General features: G+C 40.4%; 5 protein-coding genes across 9 annotated transcripts in view; 2 read left to right on the top strand and 3 right to left on the bottom strand.

Annotated features, from left to right (window-relative positions):
* Positions 1–443: 443 nt before the first annotated feature.
* Positions 444–6,411, bottom strand: LOC135614659 (ribulose-phosphate 3-epimerase, chloroplastic-like). 2 transcript variants are annotated; one of them, XR_010487627.1, is made up of 10 exons: positions 6,122–6,404; positions 5,608–5,722; positions 4,585–4,725; positions 4,321–4,434; positions 3,121–3,199; positions 1,922–2,031; positions 1,778–1,834; positions 1,449–1,518; positions 1,186–1,291; positions 444–723 (listed from the first exon to the last, which is right to left on the bottom strand). XR_010487627.1 is itself a non-coding variant. In XM_065112253.1 (10 exons), exons 1-9 carry the CDS (start codon positions 6,232–6,234, stop codon positions 1,242–1,244), a joined length of 849 nt encoding a protein of 282 aa, XP_064968325.1. In that variant the 5' UTR covers positions 6,235–6,411; the 3' UTR covers positions 444–723; position 1,241. The 2 variants fall into 2 exon arrangements, 1 of the variants encoding a protein (XP_064968325.1); XM_065112253.1 differs by having other exon boundaries at positions 1,241–1,291; positions 6,122–6,411.
* A 276-nt stretch (positions 6,412–6,687) lies between these two features.
* Positions 6,688–8,705, top strand: LOC135613470 (methyltransferase FGSG_00040-like). The gene has a single exon (XM_065110500.1). It carries the CDS (start codon positions 6,851–6,853, stop codon positions 8,453–8,455), a length of 1,605 nt encoding a protein of 534 aa, XP_064966572.1. The 5' UTR covers positions 6,688–6,850; the 3' UTR covers positions 8,456–8,705.
* Positions 8,706–9,234: 529 nt separating this feature from the next.
* On the top strand, positions 9,235–14,197 carry LOC103987489 (pentatricopeptide repeat-containing protein At5g15300). The gene is made up of 2 exons (XM_065112248.1): positions 9,235–11,209; positions 13,412–14,197. The coding sequence occupies exon 1, from the start codon at positions 9,292–9,294 to the stop codon at positions 10,912–10,914; it is 1,623 nt and encodes a 540-aa protein (XP_064968320.1). The 5' UTR covers positions 9,235–9,291; the 3' UTR covers positions 10,915–11,209; positions 13,412–14,197.
* On the bottom strand, positions 11,368–13,977 carry LOC135614657 (2-hydroxy-palmitic acid dioxygenase MPO1-like). 2 transcript variants are annotated; one of them, XM_065112249.1, is made up of 4 exons: positions 13,603–13,977; positions 11,925–11,987; positions 11,751–11,822; positions 11,368–11,677 (listed from the first exon to the last, which is right to left on the bottom strand). In XM_065112249.1, the coding sequence occupies exons 1-4, from the start codon at positions 13,975–13,977 to the stop codon at positions 11,561–11,563; spliced, it is 627 nt and encodes a 208-aa protein (XP_064968321.1). In that variant the 3' UTR covers positions 11,368–11,560. The 2 variants fall into 2 exon arrangements, with proteins under 2 accessions (XP_064968321.1, XP_064968322.1); XM_065112250.1 differs by having other exon boundaries at positions 11,551–11,685.
* Positions 14,198–14,900: 703 nt separating the features above from the next.
* LOC103987488 (KH domain-containing protein At4g18375) overlaps positions 14,901–23,754 on the bottom strand; it is a 12,123-nt gene continuing 3,269 nt past the window's right edge. Inside the window, exons 5-8 of one of the 3 annotated variants that reach the window (XM_065112247.1) lie at positions 23,721–23,754; positions 23,511–23,566; positions 21,880–21,949; positions 14,901–15,194 (exon numbers count right to left, since the gene is read on the bottom strand). The exon at positions 23,721–23,754 is cut by the window's right edge and continues 233 nt beyond it. In XM_065112247.1, coding sequence (XP_064968319.1) covers positions 21,907–21,949; positions 23,511–23,566; positions 23,721–23,754 — 133 coding nt within the window. In that variant the 3' untranslated portion in view covers positions 14,901–15,194; positions 21,880–21,906. Of the gene's footprint in view, positions 21,950–22,469; positions 22,740–22,916; positions 22,992–23,510; positions 23,567–23,720 lie in introns of those variants that run through there. The other 2 variants (XM_009405810.3, XM_065112246.1) reach the window with 2 other exon arrangements.

Below are 23,754 nucleotides of genomic sequence, written 5' to 3'. Positions count from 1 at the left end.
GATCGGATCCATATAGGATCCGCATATGAATCCGATAGGCTTAATGAATCTAAAACGAGTATCATTATCGGATTTACATTTATTTTCGGATTTGCGAGAAATCCAAAATCCATGTCCGAATCGACAATGTCGATCGATCCCGAAGTAAAAATCCACACCCACAATTTGTTGCAGAGGGGGGATCCAATAAACGCCATCCAAGTATCTGCTTTCAAACAGTAGAAACGCAATTAGAAGCCCTCTGTAAAAACACCGTTGCAATTACACTGTCAAGCATGTTTTACTTGCTACTGCTATAAAAAATTACTTCCAAAAACATGAACATATAACAAAGAATGATGCCGAGTTAAAAGAAATTTGTTGTCCTCCCAGAGAAACGGAGACACCAAACATCAGCATACCGCAATAAAGCAATGTTAGAACCCAACGCAAAGGGGTGCATATAGGCAATTGGATTTCTTGATTTTCGAATGGAATTTTTACCCACATCCTTATTCACACGGCAATTTACAATAAATTAATTAACACTGCAGGAAGCATCAAAAAGCTGTATTAAGCATAAAGCCAACTCTAATAGTTTCCGTATTGCGTCGGTTACCAAAAGATACCTGTAAATGCCACAATTCACAATTACAAACTTTGAACTACGTTGATCAATCGGGGCGAATGACAAGCTCCAAGCCTTGCAGGTTGATGCTCTCAACAGGGTTTTGAGTTTGTTATCTGCAAAAAATGTATATTATTTTAACAAATAGCAATATCATAAGTTGATAAAGAGAGAATTTAGAACTGCTTAATCAATGAGCACACAATAGTAAGACGATTACAAGATAAATGCCACTGAAAACTTTGCCTTAAAAAGGAACTGTCCATTTGTATTGGAGTACAAGTTCATTTTCATCTAAAAAACTGCAGTTAACTTGATGGAGGCCAGGAGGATGAGAGTGGCTGAAAGGTTGAGGAAAATTTTGCTCATTATCAATAGAATCACCAGAGGATGCTTAAATCATATCTGTTTCATTACAATTCCTATCAATGATCCCTCTTTCTTAAACAAATAAATAAATCAGCTAACTAAGGTTCTGGACAAAGAAGAAATGTATTTATTATAGGCAATAGAAATAACCCATACTGGTAGAATATGTCACTGTATCCAACTTCAAGTGTACTGCTGTAATGACTTACAGTGGAGTGAGCACCAATTAATAACACCAAGTAATCCTTGTTGATGAAACTGTACCTTATACTGCAACTGCCGTAGGTCTTTTACTAGTCTTGATGCCTTTTATTGCTGCAAAACCAAAAATCATTCATTAAATGAAATGGGTACACGAGTCTTTCAAGATTGAAGTTTCCCATTGTTCCTTTCACTTCTATGTAATCCTAATGTATAGTTCTGAGAGAACAAAAGTTTTAAGTTACTGAACAAGAAAGTACACAGACCGTACCTTCTGCATAATTTTTAGCACCAAATACTGCAGAACCTGCAACTATGGCATTGGCACCAGCTTCGATAACCTGCAATGCAGAAATAATTAAATTAGTTGCTCTACCATAAAACTCAAACCGTATTGCTACTTGACTTAGATGAGATCAGGAATCTTATCAGTGAATATGGAGCAGAAAATGCAACAGCACTAGTTGGTTGTAATATCAGAACTATTAGAAAAGATGAATCAATATGATGGTTTTCTGTTTTTAGTCATAATTAAATAGGTATCCCGTGAAGTAGTCATCTTTGAACAATTAACTAATGTTTAAGAATTGAGAACGGCACCTTATATGCGTTTGAAGGACCAACTCCACCATCTACTTCAATCCATGGATTTACACCCTGCATGTCAGGGAAAACAATAAAATGCATATCCCATTGTTTCCAGAAAGCTGATTTGGAAAAAGAAAATATGTTGTTCATGTGTACCTTTTCAGCACATAACCTCCTCAATTCTGAAATTTTCTTCACCTGACTTTCAATAAAACTCTGCCCACCAAAGCCAGGATTAACTGACATGATCAAGACCAGATCAACCACTGCCCAAGTGAAAAGTGGAAAATTGCTCAGTACTTCTAGAGTTGATATTAGATGTCATCTCAGAATCAATAACTTCAAGTGGCCAGTCCTTACGATGAATCATAAACCATATAACACTAGATATGAAGACGAATCTGAAAACCCATTTAAATGGATAATCACACAAACTTTGTGGGCCAACCCCCAGAATATTACATAAGCAATGTAGCATGTTTCTGGGCTCATTCACTTATTTATTAGTTCCATTCCAACAACATAAAAAAGGCTATTGGACCCAAAGTCAGCATTCTCATTCCAAATATTAATAGGACCTGAATCAACTAGTATTTGCAAGTGAAAAATTAGGTGTTTTTGTGGGTTTCAACTCAGCAGATACCATGTCTGTTCAACAGCATCAGACCCATTGCCTTTTTCATCAACATGGATCAAATTCTGTCTGGAAAGAGGCTAGTGTGCAACCCTTCTATGTTTCCTTATCCTCGTATTTCAAGCCTCCGGACCCTTGTTGATGGTACATACCATGCGAACGACTGCATTATATACCATCAGAATAAGAACCCTGGGTCAAATCATAAACTAAGTTCCAAGGAAGGATTCTTTAAAAAAAACGCTGCAGGCACTTTAAACATCCACATCAATTTCATTGTTTTGCACCCAAAAAGTATTGCATATTTGATCTGGAGTATCACTTTAAACACCTACAAACCAGTAATGCTGTAAATAATAAGTATATGTACATGACTCTGTATAGTTAATTCTGTTATATTTACTGTTTGACATAATATGATATTGACAGACGGCACAATTTATATGTAGCACTGTATCTAACTTTGTTTCTTTAAAAATAGAACTGTAAATACTGTTTTTTGCTGTCACATGCATCCTTAACCAAACTGAATATATCCTGTAGCAAGCCTAAGCAACTAAAAATAGACGACAAGAAAAAGTTAAATAATGTAGAAACATCAACTACTCAAGCAAAACCAATTCAGAGATATTAAAGATGGCACAACTTATATGAGATAATTATAACAACCAAACTGAATATTGAGAAAAGTCTGATGTAAATTCTCAGAGAAAAGTCTTACCATCTAGCACATACTCTATGGCACTTAATGGGGTTGCAGGGTTTAAAACAACGCCAGCTTTTGCTCCAAGACTCTTAACCTGAAAAAATCGAGGGTTAAAGTGCATATTTGTCCAGTCTCCAGTGTACAACTTCCAAACTGTCACCCAGTACAATTCACACAGAGAAATGAAATAACTATAACAACCACATGAGGAAACATGCTCCAAAATTTAATATTCTGGTACGTTTTCTGAAGAAAAAAACACCGTACTCCTACATGAGGTCATGCCACTGTCAAGTCCCAAAGTCTAGAACTGAACCTTATCTTACTAGGCAATAATAGTACAGTGTAGAATGTAACTAACAATAATATACCTATTCTTGAAGGGAAACCAATAATCTTTACTTTAAAAAGAAAACAGTGTCATATTTAAAGAATTTCAAGTAGACGATCAGTTAATTTTCTTACGGAACTATTTCAGTGACTTAAAAATGCAATCTCCGATGTAACCACAAAGAAAAAAATACAAAAGTTTTCAATTGGAGTAAGCAGTTTTCTGGCAAGTTTTCTGGGGAAGTTAGCTCCAAAAAAGCAATTGCAGAAATTATCATCACACCATGACATGAATAAGATGTTTGCTAACTACTTTCCTTCCATGGAAACAGAAAGGGACCACAACTCAAAAGGTATGACATGTAAAACCACGATCAGTGGTGCTTCCCTATATACCTTTATCAGTTTCACCAGAAAGCACTCAAGCCATATGACAATGCACAACAATAAATTTGTGCAGAAGACAAATAGAATCAAGATGTCAAAACATAACAAAAGGTTTTACACATTTAAGCCAATCACATGACTTATTTGTTCAGGAAAAGGGTTCTAATAGAGATGATACTTTGTCTAAGAGCAACTTTGTAACCTCCACTCTATAATGGAAGCATTGATCTATAGATGCCAGAACTCAAACTTCAAAATGGAGATTTAATTAGTATATATGATTCAAAAATATAATTGTCCAGCAGACTATTCTCCTAAATAAGTCAATTTCATATAATGAGATAGATTAAGGGTGCATAAAAAGTTATTTGCAACAGGATGAAATTTGCATATCTTAAACTTGTATGTTGAATAAAAAGTGTATGGACTATTGCAGGCATGGACCACATGTTACCATTTCACTGTAACTGAGAGAGAATATTTGATTCTACAAATTACCTGATTAACTGTCCGATGCAAATGAATAGTAGATGATTGTTCGCAATGAACACTGACAATGTCAGCACCTGCCTTGATAAAGTCTGGAACTCGCTGCTCAGGTTCCACAATCATCTGAAATTGGGATACCACAATAAATAAATTAAATATGACTCAATAGAAACAAATGTGTAATTATTGGGGAAATCAAAATTTTATAAATATGTGCATGTTTATAAATTTAAAGCCAGAACTTTGATATTTTAAAGCTGGGAAAAAAAATACCAAATGCACATCCAATGGGAGATTAGTCACTGGGCGCAAGGCATCAACAACAAGAGGTCCTATGGTGATATTTGGCACAAAGCGTCCATCCATCACATCAACATGAATCCAATCACATCCGGCCACTTCAACAGCTTTAACCTATATGCATAAAACTGATCATTAATTTCCCCAAAGCAAGCTCTTCTTCAACCATGTTGTCATCAAAATTTTTCAACATCATGCCACAAATTCAGAAATGAATTTTTCTATGATAAAACAAGAATAATTATTAGCAGAAGCATCAGCAACAGAAAAAGATGTAGATGTAGAAGCAAATTTCTGATCTATTGGGTCAATGGCCACAAACTCATCTATCGAGATGATTTTCCCTATAGAGTGAGAACAAAACTATCTAGCCTGACAAATTTCAGTTTCATATAAGAAAAAATCTTGAGACATTAACGATTGAAAATTGGTTAGTCAAAACATACAAAAACAATATTAGAACGATTTGATTGACCTCCTATTTCAAATTAGCAGGTAAAAAGCATCTCTCAAAGAACCCCAAAGTATGTTGTGACTAAGGAATCTCAAGCTGAAACAAATATAATGTAAATGACCATTAAGTTCCTACATTGGGTGCGTGAAAAATTAGCTCCCAATAGTCTAGTGCTTGCGTTAAGTTGAACACTAAGGTATAAGCCATGCGCTTGAAGGAATTTTTTTATGAGACGTGTTCCAATCAATTCTTAAAAGTCTCTAATGTTCTTAAGAAACCCCGGACTAAGCTAAATTCTGACATTTGAACCTGACAAATAGCTAAATCGACCAAAAAGACTCCAAGTGCAACATTTTAAACCATGATTTAGTTATCTAATTTGATCAAGTAGATGAATACGCTAGTATTTCTTAGCCATAGCAGACTACCTGCCTTAGTGAGAGCTTCGAAACAAAATGTCCATGAACGCCAATGAAATCATGAACTTAAGGAAATGCCAGGTATAACTATTTGTTTTCCTCAGATCAGAGTTGGATGTAAACCTGCTCACCCAGCTTAGCAAAATTAGCAGAGAGAATAGACGGTGAGACAATTATGTCGCTCTTTGAGTATCTTTCAACTCGTGCTGATGCCTTGACCACAGTTTGAAGCTTCCTCCTGAAATTTCTTACGGATAGAACGTGAGCAGAATAGAATGAAAACAGCTGCCTATCATGGAGTTTCAAACATCATCATGCAACTAATTCGCTGCTCTAGGTTAATACATCATGTCATTGCCGAAGTAACAGAAGTCAATACTGTTATCAAGTAAATAATAAGAATAACAGAGATTATTATATTAAACGCTACGAGGGATACCAAACAAAGAACATAAGGCCAACCGCAACATAAATCCAGTCTTGACAAGAACGGGATTCACAAATAGGAACAACTCGCAGAAAGAGGGCTTATTGAAGATGGAACAGATTCTCACACCAATTTTGCGAACTGAATCCAGGAAATAAACAATCTCAAGCAACCAAGAACGAGGGAAAAAGGAGGTGGTGGGGGCGAGACCTGACGCCGATACTGTCGGGCGGCGGGGAGAGAGAGAGCCTCCACAGGCGTCCGCGGTGGGGCACCGCAATCGCCATCGCAGACGAAGAGGAAGCGGCTGCCGTGGTGATCATGTCTTCCGTATGTGTCGGGTCGTCGCGCTCTTCACCACGCCTTCGAACCAATACGAGAAGAGGGGCAGGAAACGAAAACTAACCATATATGTATTTATGAGATGGAGAAACAGATAAGAGAGACGACCATGAGAGCCCTAATTCTCAGCCTCACCCTCGTTATGTTATCTACTGGTTTCGGCGTCGGGACGAACGACGAAGCAAAGGCGGAGAAAACTCCCTCGAAATTACACGCAATGAGATGGGCCCGCTTCTTCGATTATTATTATTATTATTATTATTATTAGAACTCGAAAAGATAACTATATAAAGCATACGAGTCAAAATCAAGTCAACATATGAATCATAATCGACTCAAGCTCGTGATTTGGCTCGCTCAAGAAATTGCCTCCATCTTAAAATCCACACAATTTATTTGCACCGATCTTAAAGCATATCCGCCATAAATTGCAATGATAAGCTATGATTTGAACACGTCAAACGTAGCCGTTACAAGGAAAAGTAATGAAGCCCAGCAAAATTAGGACACGCATGAATTCGACCGTTACATCGTCCCGTTTCAAAAAGCCATCGCCATTCCTTGCCTCTTCCGTCACTTCGACGATCGAACACAAACATGAAGGTGAGCATCGAAGAGCACCTGCAGCAGCTGCGATCTAGGGCCACGGAGCTCCTCCTCCGGGAGGACTGGAATGAATACATCAACCTCTACTCCCGCTTTATCTCCCTCTGCCGCAGCCACCTCCTCGCGGCCGGCAATGGCGCCGCATCCGATTCCCTCCATAAGACCCTCTGCCTCGCCCTCTCCAACCGCGCCGAGGGCCGTTTCCGCTCCCGCGACCTCCCCGGCGCACTCGAGGACTGCGACGACGCGCTCGACCTCGACCCGGCTCACCTCAAGTCCCTCCTCTGCAAAGCCAAAGTCTTGCTTGACCTCGACCGTTACTCGTCGGCGTCCGAGTGCCTCAAGTTGGCGCTCGCAAGCCAGCCTTCCGGCGGTGCCGCCGACGTGGTTCGGGGGCTCTCGTACCGGTGCCGGAAGCTGGAGGCACAGTCGAGGACCGGGAGCTTCGACCTCTCCGACTGGATCTTGAACGGATTCAGCGAGAAATGCCCGGATCTGGCAGAATACATCGGCCCCGTCGAGATCCGGAGATCCACCAACGGCGGAAGAGGGCTTTTTGCCACCAAGAATGTGGAGGCGGGTACGCCACTGGTTGTGACAAGGGCAGTAGTGGTTGGAAGAGGGATACTGCCAGAATCCGGCGACCGGCATGGCGAGAGTGCTCGAATGGTGATGTGGAAGGACTTCGTCGACAAGATTCTCGATGTCGCTGAAAAATGCAGCAGAACACTTTGCTTGATCTACCAACTATCCGCAGGGACCGGGCAAGGCGAGCTCGACGTTCCTGACATAGACCTGTTCAAGCCAGAGGCAGCCGAGGAGCTCTTCGTTCTCAAGAGCAAAAACCCAGACGTGGGTAGAATATTGAAGGTCTTGGACGTCAATTGCCTACGAGAAGAGGGATTCTCCGCAGGGATCCACGGAAAGCACAGCAACTGCATCGGAGTGGGGCTATGGATACTGCCATCCTTTGTGAACCATTCTTGCAGCCCGAACGCGAGGAGGCTGCACGTTGGCGACCGGGTGGTCGTTCACGCGTCCCGCGACGTAAAGGCCGGCGAGGAGATCACATTCCCTTATTTCGACGTGCTCTTGCCGCTCGACGACCGAAGGGCGATGGCGAAGGGATGGGGATTCGAGTGCAGCTGCGAGAGGTGCAGATTGGAGGAGTCTGTCGGCTTCAGGCAGGAGATGAGGGAGCTGGAGATGGTCATGAAGAGTGGGACCGACTTAGACGGAGTTGCAGTGAGACTGGAAGAGGGGATGAGTAGATGGACGATGAAGGGGAAGGCAAAAGGTTTCCTGAGAGCATCGTTTTGGCCTGCTTATTCCGGCGTTTATGAGTCTGAGAGGCTGACGAGGAGATGCGGACGGCGGATTCCGGCGGTGTCCATGGCTGTGCAGAGCGTATCAGAAGCTGTGGGAGGGGACGAGAGGATCTTGAGGGCGTTGTTGAAGAGACTGAAGAGAGGTGGAGGTGATGCCATGGAGATGGACAAGGCGATGAGGTTGGGAAGAGGTACGTACGGCAAGATCATGAAGAAAGCGGCGATGAAAGCTCTGTGTGAGGTTGCTTTGGGCCACTATGCCAATTGACTGTGGCCGGTCCTCCCCCTTATTTCCATTGTTTTATGTTGTGCATACGCTTATGCACTTAACATGGTTAAAGAAAGTCTTGACCAGGTTTTTCTTCTGCATTAATTAACTTTTTTTATAATTTTTTATAATTTTATTTTTAATTTTTTAGTACAATGTGATTTTTTTTTTCTCCTCTTGTCTTTCTATTTTTTTTCATTTTCGTCAAAGGATAATATCAACAGAGATAAGTAGCTTCGAGTGACAATAACGTTCGAGAAGTTATCGTTAATGTCATTAATAATGAGTTGAGAAGTGTCCAAGAAGTTACGAGGAATGTCGAATGAAAATAAGAGGTTATAGGAAAAAAAAGATAAAATAGTAGCTATAGATATTAAAATAAATACCTTATTATTTTTAAAGAGATTATCAATAATAAAAGAATAGTGAATAGTAAATTCTATGTTATTTATTGAATCTTAATTTGGATGGAGCTTTAAGCTGTGATACTAAACCAAATGAAAAATTAATGGAATTTATATCGAATCGATTCTGAATTTTTTTTTAAAATAATTAGAATAAGAAGATAAAAATGGAATTTATAAATAATGGTGTACTGAATAAATTTTCAACAGAGAAAAGGCCATTCAATAAATAAAAATACATTAGTGTGAGGTTTTATGGAGAAATTGTTCATATAATAATGCAAACTCGATATCAGTGGCTTAAAAGAGGGCCAAAGATAAATGGACGGTTAAGATTAGAGGATTTATGAATTGGATGATCAAACTATGGATAGGGCATCCCCCTGTCCGGCGCGGGCGCACTGATCGTTTCGCTTTACCTCGTCGCCCTTCATGATACGGAAGTCAGGCAACAAGCGGCACCAACCGGCGGTATGGCGGCGCTGCCGCACCATCCGCTCCCTGAGGCAGATGCACGCCCTTATGGTCGTCACTGGCTTCCTCTCCGACGCCTCCGCCCTTCGGGAACTGCTATTCTCCTCGGCCGTATCGGTCGCGGGCGCCGTGCCTTACGCCCTCCAACTGTTCGACCGAATCCCCCGCCCGGACCTCTTCATGTGGAACACCGTCATCCGCGGCGCTGCCCACACCTCCACGCCCTCGGACGCCATTTCCCTGTTCGCGCGCATGGAGAGAGCCGGCACACGGCCTGACAAACTCACCTTCCCCTTCCTCCTCCGCGCTTGCACCAAGCTCTCCGAATCCGCGTTGGGTTCACAATTCCATGCCAAGATCACAAAATTTGGTCTGGAATCAGATTCCTTTGTCAGGAACGCACTCATTAACATGCACGCGAATTGCGGCGACTTGGCAGTTGCTGATTCACTCTTCGATGGGTCTGCCAGACGGGACGTCGTTGCGTGGTCCGCGTTGATTGCAGGCTGCGCAAGAAGAGGTGAGCTGACCATCGCACGTCAGTTGTTCGACGATATGCCGTCCAAGGATTTGATCTCTTGGAATGTCATGATCACTGCATGTGCGAAACGAGGGGAGATGGCAATGGCACGGGAGTTGTTCGATCGGGTTCCCGAAAAGGATGTTGTGTCATGGAATGCGATGATCGCTGGATATGTGCAATGCGGGGAGCATGATCAAGCGATGGAGGTTTTTGAACAGATGCATGTTGCAGGGGAGCAGGCTGATGAGGTTACGATGCTGAGCTTGCTTTCTGCATGCGCTGATGCTGGAGTTCTGGATATCGGCAAGAGGATACATGTCTCCCTGATGGAGATGTGCTCTAGAAATGGGCTTTCTACATGTCTTGGCAATGCATTGATAGACATGTATGCAAAGTGTGGGAGCATTCAAGGAGCAATGGAGGTTTTCCGGGGGTTGAGGGAGAAGGACCTATCAACATGGAACTCGATTGTTGGAGGATTAGCAATCCATGGTCACTTTGAAGACTCGTTATATTTATTTGAAGACATGCTTAAGAAGAAATTGAGACCGGATGAGATCACTTTCGTCGGCGTCTTGGTTGCTTGCAGTCATGGAGGGATGGTCGAACAGGGAAAGAGATACTTTTGCCTGATGCAGAATGAGTATGGGATTGAACCAAATATCAAGCATTATGGTTGTATGGTGGACATGCTTGGGCGTGCAGGACTTCTGAAAGAAGCATTTGAATTTATAGATAGTATGAAGATTGAACCAAACCCAATTGTGTGGAGGGCACTGCTTGGAGCTTGTCGAATCCATGGCGATGTCAAATTGGCTGAGCGAGCTAATGAACAGTTGCTGAGGATGAGGAATGATGCAAGTGGGGACTTTGTGTTGCTTTCCAATATTTATGCTTCAAGAGGAGAGTGGGGTGGAGTGGAGAAGGTGAGGAAGTTGATGCATGACAGAGGAGTTAGCAAGGAGGCTGGCTGTACTCTGTTTGATACTGATAGTAAAGAGCTCATGCAATTTTTGTCACAGGGTAAACCTGGTTTAAGGATGAAGGAAGCTGCTTGATTGATACTACTTTCATGGCTATGGAGATTTTATATTAAGGGAGAAACAATTCCTTTTTCATTTTCTACAAGCAGCCATGTAGAGTAGCATTGGGAGGAAATCGTGTGACAGCATAATTTACCAACTGCTGGCAATGTAGGTGTTGCCATTTGATGGACATTATTGGGGGCATGAACAAATTATGGGGGACATGAAATGCATCTGCAATTTGCAAAATTGGAGCTAGTAGCAGAGACAAGCAGTGAGAACTAAAGGTTTCAGAAGCTGGAACCAGACAAATGGTTCTTAAGAAAAGGTGAGGCAGGGCTTGACTCTCTTTAAATTCTTATGCTGCAGCTTAATGATTTTTTTAAGGACTGAATTTGAATCTTACTTGTGCCGCTTATTTCTATCATCACCAAATCTGCAACCTCTCAGCTTTGTAGCATATATACAACTATTAGGCACAAAAAATCATGAAACTGTCAACAACTTTTTACTGATATTTGGCTGTTCATCAGTTTGTCCGACACTCCCCTACACTCCCAACAGCATTCTTATTCTAGATTAATAAGTGTACAAACTCAACATGAAAAGTAGAACATGTGATTTACAAGAGTAGCAAATTTGGACTAGCATTCTTTCAGCTATTTCCGAGTGCCTATTTTTACGATGTCTTCTTCTCCTTGCTTGTTTGCCATTCTTTGCGAGCACCCTCAATCTTTGCATTGACACCAGCATGGAAACCAGGGTATGGTTCATAACCACACAGATTTTTCATCACCTGCATTTCTGCAACAATGTAAATCCAACTCTAGGAAATAAATCTTCACAAACTACTGACTCTAAATGATTACCTCTAGCAAGACAAAGAATGGAGCAGTCAGTAAGGCCTGCACGAGGTTATCAAGAAGAGCTGGAGCTCTCTTCTGCCAGAGTTGTAAGAATATGGATTAGTTTTGTCTGATGAACAACCATATGGCTTCAAAAATAGGAAATTCCAGAGAACACCATAATTTTAGTGGGAGTACCTCGAAAAGCCCGTGGCCTAAAAATTGCCCAGTCCAGAAAAATAATTGTGCAACCAGAACAACCTGGAGGAGAGATTGGCCCTGACCATAAGCTCAATCAAACAAGAAACAAATATTATACCTTCTAAAATACATCAGCACTCTTCATCTATAGCAGCAAAATCAATATTTCTTATAGTTTTTGTTCGTGCGGAGTAAAATCATCCTTGCACACTAAAATCTAATACTGAGGTGCATATTTCTCTTTATATATTTACAATAAAATGCTGAAGATTGCTTTGTAATTTATTATGCTCCTGGTTAATTTTAACCTGCTATAATTTGAATGAAGTACCTATTCATGACATTTAGGTTACTGCAATGTGTCATGGTGAGTAAACTACTCCTAGCGTATGTGTTAAATTAAATAAAGAGATAACACCGAGATTTTAGGGGTTTTGTATCTTTCTCCTATAATTAAGTCATAAATGTTTGTACAAAGAATTTGTTTCAGAACAAACTGTAGAAAGCAAAGAAACAGTGAAACTCTTGCATAATGCAGCCAAAAGAAATACACATTGGAGGTTTTGTATATTGCGTTTTTCTTATTATAATTGATGTTGCTGTTACAACATTTCATCTCTTATAGATAACATTTATTTTTATTGGTGCACCAACCAAGAAAGACAACTTTTTTTGTCATGCATCTAACAGAGTTTTGTTTTTGTTTCTTTTCCAGTTATTGATTGATTTGTTTTATTTGGTAGTATGCCATTTTTACTTATTTTTATATATTTAGATCGAGGATATCTCATGAAAAGAAGGTGTGGTACTCGTAATTTTATAGAAACAACTATGTCAAGACATGTGAATGATACTGCTAGCAATACACATCCAAAAAGGCTACTTGAGTATGACTGATGGTAATATTTAACATTGTGAATAGAGATTTTCTGTCTTCCCTTTGAGAGGAAATGCTGATGCAGTGACTACAAATTAATATGTACGGTTAGAGTTATAGATGTTTGGACTGGGACATGAGCAGATAAAAAGCACTATATGGCATAATAAGCAACAAAGGAAGATCGTCAAATCATGAAAACCAAAATTTGCCTGATTGCCAACTTTTAGAGTGTCAGAAACATTAGAACATTGGTCTCTATCAGAAAAAAATGTCAGGTATCCATGCAAACCATCTATAGAATCTGCTATAACAATTTCCTCTTCCTATTGTATGAAGAAACAATTTCCAAGCTTGTTTAAGGACAAAGACTTGTGTACTTTGAAGAGGGAAAACATGTAGTTCTTATGAGAGCCAGCACCAGGAGAAAGTTGGAAACAAAACTCTGATCCTAAATATCTGAATTGACATTGATTCCATATTTCTGCTGGTACTCTAACAGAGGAGGAAACAAGATCATTAGGTTCATCGAAAGTTTATAGGCTGGTGAAGCTTCCATAACTGTGAGATCTCATAAGGAGCTGAACATAGTATGTTTATGATGCAGATTTCAGCTCCGTGGGAGGTGACATCAGTATGCCTTTTGTTTTGGATTGTAATTTGCAATTCAAAGGTCACTGGGAAGAAGATCTGAGTAGTCTCCACAGAAGATGATTAAGAAGCACAAAAGACAGTGCAGCAGATGTACTTCAGGTAGAAGAGAAGGAGATAGCAGTGGATGAGCTGCACCAACATCACCTTCCAAGCAAGAGAGAAGCCAAGGCGACTCGCAAGGCAACCGCTGCCGGCCCAGCAGAGGACGCAGAGGATCGCGGCCAAGGATCCGGCTCTCCGATCCATGAGCACATAAAACAGCCCGAAGGCCACCGCAAAGGCGAGGCCGAGGTCGACGGCCAGGACGCCGCCGCCGAGCCAGGAGGGCAGGTCGAGGAGCGGCGGGGTGAAGTGGAAGAGGAGGAGGGAGGTGTAGAAGATTGGCCAGACGAAGAGAGTGTGGATGAGGACGTTGGTCGGGTTGCTGTGATACGCTCCGTAGAAGGCGAAGTGCTTCTCCAGATCGAGCATCTCGCCGGCCACGGACGAAAGGCGAGGGAGGTGATGGCGCAGAGACATGACGTCGTGGTAGTACGTGAGGAAGAAGACGAAGGGAAAGCGAATGGGTTGGGGGGTGTTCTGTAGCGCAACAACACCCGGATTTGGTTGAGGTGAGAAGAAATTGTTCGAGATCAGCAGGCAGTAGAAGTTCGAGACTGGTTTGTGTTGTGTCTGTGGGTGTGTCGGATATATTGACTTGATTGATTACCCCCCGTTTGTGACAGCCATGGTTTATTTATCTTGTTGGTTGACCAGATATATATATTAATGCGGCAGAAGATTTGAGAAGCGCTGCCAAATAAAAAGGAGTGAAAATTAAATTACATATAGACGTTTAATCTTTCTCGATAAGTTAGTTCCATCCCGAGATGGTGGATTATCCCGAATCGAATCGGGAGAGTTGGTCTGAATCGATCTTAACGCAAGGCTAATTGCTGACTGTGCTCGTCGCAGCACGAGAAAACAACTCAGAAACTAGCAATTTTTGGACGTGATAGAGATTGCTTGCTCACATGATGTAGCTATGTCGAGATAGGTAATCGTTTGCACCACTTACTGTAGTCACTGCGGCATGTGAAAATGGATCAATAATTGCCGAAAACCCTTGGAACCACTTCAATGGCAAAAAGGCTGGATATGGTCTCGGATGGCACGACGACGCTGCAACCTGCTTTGCTCGTCGCTTGCTTCCACAACAAAACATATGACTTATTTCAAACACAATTTCGTCTGGTTTTTTGCATGCTACGATGACCACGTTGATGGTGCAAATGTTAACAGTCTCTCAACCTTGAAAATCCCGAATTAATTTTTGCTACAACGGCATCATTGCTAACATTTGCATGTAAATGTGCAAATGTTAACTAAACCGAATTAATCAATTTTGAATCGATTCGATCACATGATTCCGAATCAATTCCAGTTCGAACTACACTACACCATATCGAACCAAAATAATGTTTCAATTCTATTCAACCCGTTTGAACACGACATCACTCCCTCACACACAAAATAGAAAGCTATTTTTGAAAGTTCCAAGACAAGCACGATATGTAATGAAAAATGTCGACCATTTTAATCCCTTGAACCCCCCTCAAATGACATAACACAATGGGGTTCTCGAACAAGACAATTCCAATCCATGCATCGTCCACCTGTTGGTCACTCACTTGCATAATAAAACATATGTTGATGCGACAAAGCAAACATTTAACTACCTCATCACCGTGGAACCCCTGCATACCGATACAGATCGTTAACCTATTACTGAAGCTCACACCAGGGCAAGAATCCAGCATGACAATTACTGTAACCTCTGTGAGGGAGCAATAATAGTTATAACTTATACATCAGTTCTCGCATCATCGGATTGGATTGTAAGATATGAAGAGTCCCCAAAACGCAGCTACTAAGGTTTGATTAGATCTCAAAAACTGATTCATGCTATTAACGTGAAATAAGAAAAAAAAATGAGCATAATAGACAGGATACCATGCACCAATGTAAACATCTTCACTGCCATATAACAATCTTTATAGGGAAACAGAAAAAGAAATCAAATTCAGAAATATATACAGAAAATGCCAGCTACTACATCAAATATCAATGCTTAATAATGATGTTTTACTGAACCTTTTCTTGCTCTCACCCCACATCAGATATATGGAATGAGCAGGAATAGCATATTAAACCTGCAATCTGAGACGCTGATAAGACTCGCCCAGAAAATAAATTAAACGCAAACATAATACCGATCAATAGAAATGAAAGATTTAAATACAAGGGACACAAGCAAATGACTCTCTGCAGTTACATCGGTCATCAGCCACATCAGCCAACCAGATGCTGATAGATATTTTTTAGCTAAAATCAGTCACAAAACAACCTCAACTCAAACGGCATTAGCAGCCATATAAAGAAAAAGGATTACTATCACTGGTTTAAATTTTAGAACGTGATTGGTGCAACCAAGTCTTCTTGTTATGACCCTCAACGAGTACTAAAAGGAAAGGCTATTAGAGGCAATCAAGAGTTGCCTCCACTAGCAAAAAAGCCTTCGCATATTGAATATTGAGTAAATCTAAAGTGTCATTTATCATTGAGATGCATATTGATAGGGGCGAATATTGAGGCCAATGATCATCTAACACATGCCCGCATGTGTGGCAATCGTGTCAACCGCATAAACAAAACTTGCCTCTCCTTCGTCTGCTCACATAGACGTGAGTCCAAAGCAGGCATGCGGGCTGCCTCCTCCCTTGACGCCTACATGAACAAAAGGACAAAGGTAGGCTGTTAGAGGCGATCAAGATTTGCCTCCCCCACAAAATATTCTGCCCCTCTACCGCCAGATACAAAAACTCACATTTAGCACAATTAATAGGGAGATTGTTTTTTACTACTCATTACCACTCACCATCCTCGGGTTACTAACGTGGGTATCAGAAAGACTAGTTCGAGAAACCTTTCCAGACCTTGGTCTTTGTTCAAGTGGCATCTCGGGAGCTCGACATTTTCACCTCGGAGGCACCTCGAACAACCAAACGCACGTGGGTTAGAACCACATCAGGCTAACCAAGACGTCAATGACATCTTCCCATAATATTTTTGGCGCTAGGAGGGCTTGATGTTGTAAGAACACCCACCCGTTGATCCTCTCAATGAACCCTCGAGCAAGCACCCTTTCCACACATTAGGACATCCACCTCGACGCAAACACCGATGAGATAATGACGTCGATTCAACGACCCGAGTCTCTCACCCCAGGGGACGACCCCAAACCAATTATTGATCCCCACCGAAGTGTTATTAAACCTCACTCAACAAGTGCAGATGTTAACGACAATGATACCGGTTGTCTCTCTGTTATTGTCCTAGTTGGCCCAACAGGTGATACCACCAACTCAACCGCAGTCCCCGGCTTAACCACCACTAGCACCCATAAAGATTCCCCGACCCAACGCGGTGCCAACATCCCGAGAACGCTCGAGGCCTATCGGATCGCGGACCAAGGGGGCACTTCGGCTCCTAACCATGAAATTCAACAAACCACACCACCCTCAGTCTGCCCCACCAGAATCCAAGGCCCAATCAACGGACTTGACGAAGAACTCCCTATGGGTCCAACTACAATAGATGGACCAACGTTTGAAGGAGATGCAACGAAAGCTCCAATAATCAAAAGGGGAAGCACTAGTCAACCCCACCTCGAGTCGATTGTCGCTCACCCAAAAAAATCAAGGAAAAACCAATGCCCGTAAGCTTCTATCTCGTATCCTTGGAGGTGTTCGACAAAAATGCTGATCCGATGAAGCACATTGCAGCTTTTCGTGCCCAGATGTCTCTCTCTATATAACACCTCGGACGACTTAATGTGTCGCACCTTCCTGACCACATTAAGATGTCGGGCACAATAATAGTATGCTCACCTGAAGCCACTTTCCATATAATCTTTCGCTCAGCTAGCAAGGAAGTTCAAGATACACTTCCTCGAGAGCGTACGCCCTCGGCCTTCAAATACAATAGTCAAACCTCGGCAACTCACAGTCTTCATCGCTCAGTTCATAAATCAGGTCCGAGATGTAGCAGATGCCCATCCATCACTCATAATATAAACTTTATGATGGGGCTTAGGGCCCCCCGCCTCTTTTGGTCACTAATAGAGAGATTATTATTGATTGTACCCGAGGCACTCCAAAGGGCCAATCAGTACATTGTCGTTGAGGCAATGGTCTCGAGCAAGGGTAAAGAAACACGCAAGACGCTGAAGCAAGAGCGACCATAGCTAGCCTCGATCGCAAGGTCACCTTGACATAGGAGAAATAAATGACCTGAGCTACCTCGCCCAAGGTACGAGTTAACCCCTCTTAAATATGGTTAGAATTGAAGTTTTCTTGCAGATAAAAGAAAAGGGCTCTTAAGGGACTCTCACCTAATAAAGACCCCATTGATGAAAAGAGATACTACTGATTCCATTGAGATCACGATCACAACACTGAAATTGTCGTGACTTGAAGGAGCAAATTGAAGAGCTCATACGTCAAGGACACTTCGGGCGATTTATTCGAAAGCATCAAGAACCTTCACCCCAACCTCAAGGTAGAGAGGCAAAATGATGTCATCATCGGTGGACCTATCTAAGGGAGAGATAACTCCTCGACCCATAAGGCTTATGCCCAAACTACCATTGAAATACGCCCGAGGATGGAAAGCGACCCAAAAATAACCTTCAAAATGGAAGAGGCAAAGTACTTCGACTCGAATCATGATGATGCCTTAATGATCTTTGTGAGGATGATCATCGCCGAGTTAAGAGGGTCATGATCAACACAGGTAGCTTTGCTGATATCCTCTATTTTGATGCTTTCTAAAAACTTAGGCTATCAATTAACTATCTTACCCCAAAATTCTAGTTTGGAACATTGAATAACTTATATCCATAAAACATCTGACATAACATAGATAAAAAAGAAATAAGAGTTATAATTATTCCAATTACCATTACTAAAGTAATAAGCATTTTTAGCATTAAAAGGTATTTTGGACTAATAATTCTTCCAAAAAATACTAATAGTTCCATAACAAAACCACTCATTCTAAGCAATGCAAGAGAAGCCATTGAAAAACTATTGAACAAGGTAAATAGTTTTGGCATTGGGATTGATACCCCCTCCCTCCCAATTTGTCGAGATACGGAAAACATATTCTATCACAACTCCTTCCCACCAAGAATTAAAGTGCAACACCAATAAATCCATTTGAGAGCATTTGTCAAATGGCATCGTTGAGTATAATTCTGATTTTAGAACCAATTCTTGTCATTCTTCAACCCATGTGATAACAAACAATGTCCAAAGGTTAAAAAAGGGCCCTTAGCTTCTAGAGTTCGATGCTTTTTCCAAGCCAAAGAAGGAGCATTGGGATTGATACCCCCTCCCTCCCAATATGTTGAGATAAGCAAAACGTATTCTATCATAACTCCTTCCCGCCAAGAATCAAAGTGCAGCACCAATAAATCCATTTAAGAGCATTTGTCAAATGGCATCATCGAGTCCAATTCCGATTATAGAACCAATTCCTGTCATTCTTCAACCCATGTGATAACAAACATGTCCAAAGGTTAAAAAAAGGCCCTTAGCTTCTAGAGTTTGATGCTTTTCCCAAGCCAGAGAAGGGCAACTACTGATTGATCGCCTTTGTTTGATGTGTTCAATTCAATAAAATACTTCCTACAACTAGACCAAAGCTACAAGGCCACTCACTATAGAAGCTAGAAGTCAAGAAGCCTAGCCTTAGCCTATAGTTTAGTGAGGGTTACTTCAAGTATAGGTTAGTTGTCGACCTAATCATCATGGTCATGACATGTTGATATTCATTCAGTTTACAAGAGGAAGAGATTACCACAAAATCCATCCATAAACCGACACCTCGATTACCTTGTCACCAAAGCGTCATGACTCTTTCCAAAGGTGACTCGTCATCTCATCTCGAGTGGGGGGCCCAAGAAGTTGGAGCACATAGGAATATGTCGTCAATACAAAAGTCGCTGGCGAAGAAAGCTCTTCGAGCTTCCCTTCATTCGCTTTGCGGGAGTCACACACCACAACTGAAAGATAGAGGGCCCTTACTACCTACCTAACCCTTCGCTCCGAGGGATCGTAGAATAGAAAGTGCCTTATAATCAACTCAAGAGAAGGGAAGGGGCCTATGTATTTGCATGACCCCTGCAGATTTGACCTTGCCAACACCCGGAGCCAATCCCCTAACGATCCTGCAACCACGCCGCCGAACGAGATCACTTTTTACTGCTCATCACCGCACTCACCTTCCTCGGGTTACTAGCATGAGCATCGAAGGGACCAGGTCGAAAAACTTCTCCCGATCTTAGTCTTCATGTAGGTGTCATCTCGAGTGCTCAACGCTTCCACCTCGAAGGCACCTTGGACCAAGGATTTGAATATCGTACCATACTCTCCGGTGCGTGTGGTACGTACCGATCCGCAAGCAGACCGACGCGCGGATCGCCCGGTACCGGGTGGTATCAGGTATTTAACCCTGTATCGGGCAATACGAGACTGTACCGGGTGATAATGGTTGAAATTTCAACTGTTATCGATTTATATCAATTTTTAAACGGTTAATTTAAACCCTTTTCTCCCCCCTCTTTCAATCCATTTCACTCTCACAGTCTCTTAAACTCATTTTTACTCACAATCTCTCTCTTATTCTCACATTTTTACTCTCCTAAACTCAACAAAATAACGATTTATGAATTGGATCAAATTTAGGAGACTAATTTAAGCGAATTAAGAGAAAGAATTTTTTAATCAAGAGGTATGATACGGAGCAACAAATCAGTAATGAAAGTAGTAAGTTTTGACATTCACCAATACATACCTCAGGAGTTGCCTCAAACACATGTAATTCACGACGATCAACCTACGACCATCACCACATTGATTCACCAATGACATACGATGTATCAATACACTGTCCTAGAATCAATTTCAGGATTGGGTCCGACAAACATATCATATTGATATACAGATACATAAGATTGAGAACCCCAATCTACTACCCGTGGAGGCTCGTTATCCGTTTTGATGGTAGAATCAGGTATATTTACACATATGATTACTTAATTCATTTGAATCTTAAAGTTTAAGTTGTATACAAAATAATCTAATAATTTCTGTAAATAATTCAATATTAACGGAAGAACGATCCGAAACGGATCAAAATTGCGAACCTTGCACAAGGATACTACTCAAAGCCCGAAAAAGATATGTGGCACTATTATTACCTAATTTACATAGGTTTGCTAAAACTATACAAAATGTATATTTATTTCTAACTTAAAAACCCTATCCTAACTTTTTTTTCTATTTTTCAAGTATTTTTTGAGGATTTTATGCCTATTTTCGACGTATCACTCGGTACGTCGCACCATACCGAGCAAAGCTCGATACACCAGTACGGTACAAGATTAAAAACCTAACCTTAGACAACCATATGCACTGGGTCAGAACCACGTCAAGCCAACCAGAAAGTCAATGCCATCTTCTCATAACACATATCATAACATATTGAGAATCTAATTAGAATCGTTGCAAGCTCCTTGAATGAATATGTCAGTACAATTGTGAAACCACAACAAATCTAGTGAAGTGACATTATGTGCTTAAAAAACAAAATGCGAAAGAAAATTGATAGTTATCTGGTTCCAAGATTTGATATGTGAACAAGAGTATACATGTAATCTGTTTGGATTAAAACGTTAAAACTACACAACAAAGATTCTTGATGAGATTTTATTACAAACTTTACGATAGCATCATCTCAATCCAACTGAAAATAGTACATAAGCAATAAAAAAAACATAGTAACTTAGCGGTAGAAATCTTGAAACACGTTTGTTGTGATGCTTGATGAGATTTCATGACACTAGAAAAGCATCGACCTCAATTCAACTGACATATGTATGAGTGCAAAAACAAAATGCAGCAACTAAGTAGTAGAACATTGCAATTACCATAGTTTCAATATATAATTTGTGGGTGGATAACATAAAAAAATTCACCTCTACTTAGTATGTCTACAAATCATGCAATTAAGTAGAAGCTAAATATTTTCATAGTTTCTAGGCATATGACTAATCTTTAGATTCAAAAACACAAATGCATGCAAAAAGCAAAAATACATCATACAAGATTCTATGCATGCACATAAATGACATGGGACAAAAGATAAAGATGACAAGATAAAAATTTATTCTGCATATAATGCATGCAGAATTAGAACGTTGTAACTATACCTTGCCAAAACTTGCATATTTACCATTCTCAACATCATCAAATCAAGCAAAATGGCATAGTTTGCATACAAGCCAGAAGCAATAGCAAGGCATGAATAATTTCCTACCTTCCAGATAGTTTCTTCATTAAATATTCAAGATATAATTGAAATTCCCTTGAAAGCCTTCAATGTCAACCTGAACATAGATGAGCTTGCAGACATCAACACTGATTTGAAGCATGCAAAAATTGTAAATGGCAAATCAGTGAAACCCATCCCTTGTGAATTTATAATAATTCCTAAAACACATTCTTTTTCAAAAAACTTATAAAGGACATGGATTCACAAATTTAAGTCAAATAGTTTTACCCAAAAGTCTCCTGCATTTCATGCATACAAGGTCAATTGCCCATCCCTTGTGAATTTATAATGGTTCCTAAAACACATCCTTTTCAAAGATCTTACAAAGGACTTGGACTCCTGAAGTTAGAGAAAGTAGTTTTACTCAAAGTCTTCCATATTTCATGCATAGAAGACCAATGCCCTCGAACAAATAAAAGTTTAAAGACAAAATTATGATTCAAACAAAAGAGGTAATGAGAGGACAAATGTTTAGTGTTATCACAAATGATTCAGAAAGAATGCTTAAAAGGTTTCTATCAAGCAAAACACTCAAATACTTCCCCAATCATTTTAGGATCAATATCACTTCTACGTTATTGGCAAGCTACTCAAAACTTACTATTGAGACACTGGGGTTCAAAAGTACAAGAAGTCATAAGATTCTGAAGTTCATACAAATGCTTCAAACAGAACGCATGTCCATGACAAAGCATATGTTATTTGGTTAAACACTAAAGGTACATAAAAAATCAAATGGTGGATTATGTTCCATGTAGGCCATAAGATCTCAAACTCTGTTCATCTGGCTTCTGGTTTAGGCTTGAGGCTTCATATAGGTTGGCTCCAGACTTCTCAGACCTCAGCTGTTTTAATAGGATGGAAAGGCAACAAAGGTTAAAAAATCAGGTGCATTAGAAGTCTAATATAGGTGGGGTTGGTAGGTAAAAGACAGGAAAACGATCAGAAATGAATCGAGTTATATACGAAATTTTAAAGCCAATTGTTGCAATCCAAAAGATAAGGCAAAGGGAGCAGTCTACCTGTTGGACCTAATTCATTGGGGATACTAGTAACCATGATGTTTCCCATGGGAAACAGGCTTTGGACCAGATAACCTGGTAAAACAAGCTACTAATCAGGGAACAAATAGAGAAGCATAGAACAGGTAGTAGACTACTAACACATTATAGATAGATGGTCAAAAGCACCAGAAGGAAATATTTACTCAAGGAAAAAAAGAACTGCTCTTATTAAGAATAGTAGTGATGTAGTAGGTGAAGGCATCAAATTTCAATGACTTACTGTGCTCCTAGGAGTTCATTTTTACATTAATTTTGAATTACATTTTGATAATTGTATTTAACAAGATTTATATATCTAAGTCTTCTAACATATATATTTTTTTGTTAATTTAGACATTTTTTATATTTTTTAGTAATGTTTTTAGTTAAGGTCAACCCACCAATCCTTGATCCAATACCAAATTGGAATATCAGAAAAATCCAGAGCTCAAAATTAATAATATAAGCAAGAATTGGTTCCTCTCATGATGTTTCTTCATATTATCTTCATTCTGAATTAAAATGAGGACATTAACGACACTAATTTGTGATAACATATTAAGAGACACTTACCCAGCACTGCCAGAGCGGGAAGAGTATCCACTATATGCACCATAACTACCACCTCTCTAAAAAATGCAGCAAACAATTCAATGGAAGTAAAAAGGTGGTCATTTAGTCAAACTACTAAGAGAAGAGTTTCTTTCAGCACTTGGGAGGTTGAGATAAAGGTAAAAAGGGAAAAAAAATTAAAGCTAGAGGTTGGTAAAAAGAGAGCATTACCTGAGAACCCCCATAGCTGCTGTAATTATTAGAT

This window comes from Musa acuminata, chromosome BXJ2-6 (assembly GCF_036884655.1).
Source record: "Musa acuminata AAA Group cultivar baxijiao chromosome BXJ2-6, Cavendish_Baxijiao_AAA, whole genome shotgun sequence".
NCBI lineage: Eukaryota > Viridiplantae > Streptophyta > Magnoliopsida > Zingiberales > Musaceae > Musa > Musa acuminata.
Note: the sequence above shows the minus strand (reverse complement) of the source record. Positions and strands in the feature narration are given on the sequence as shown.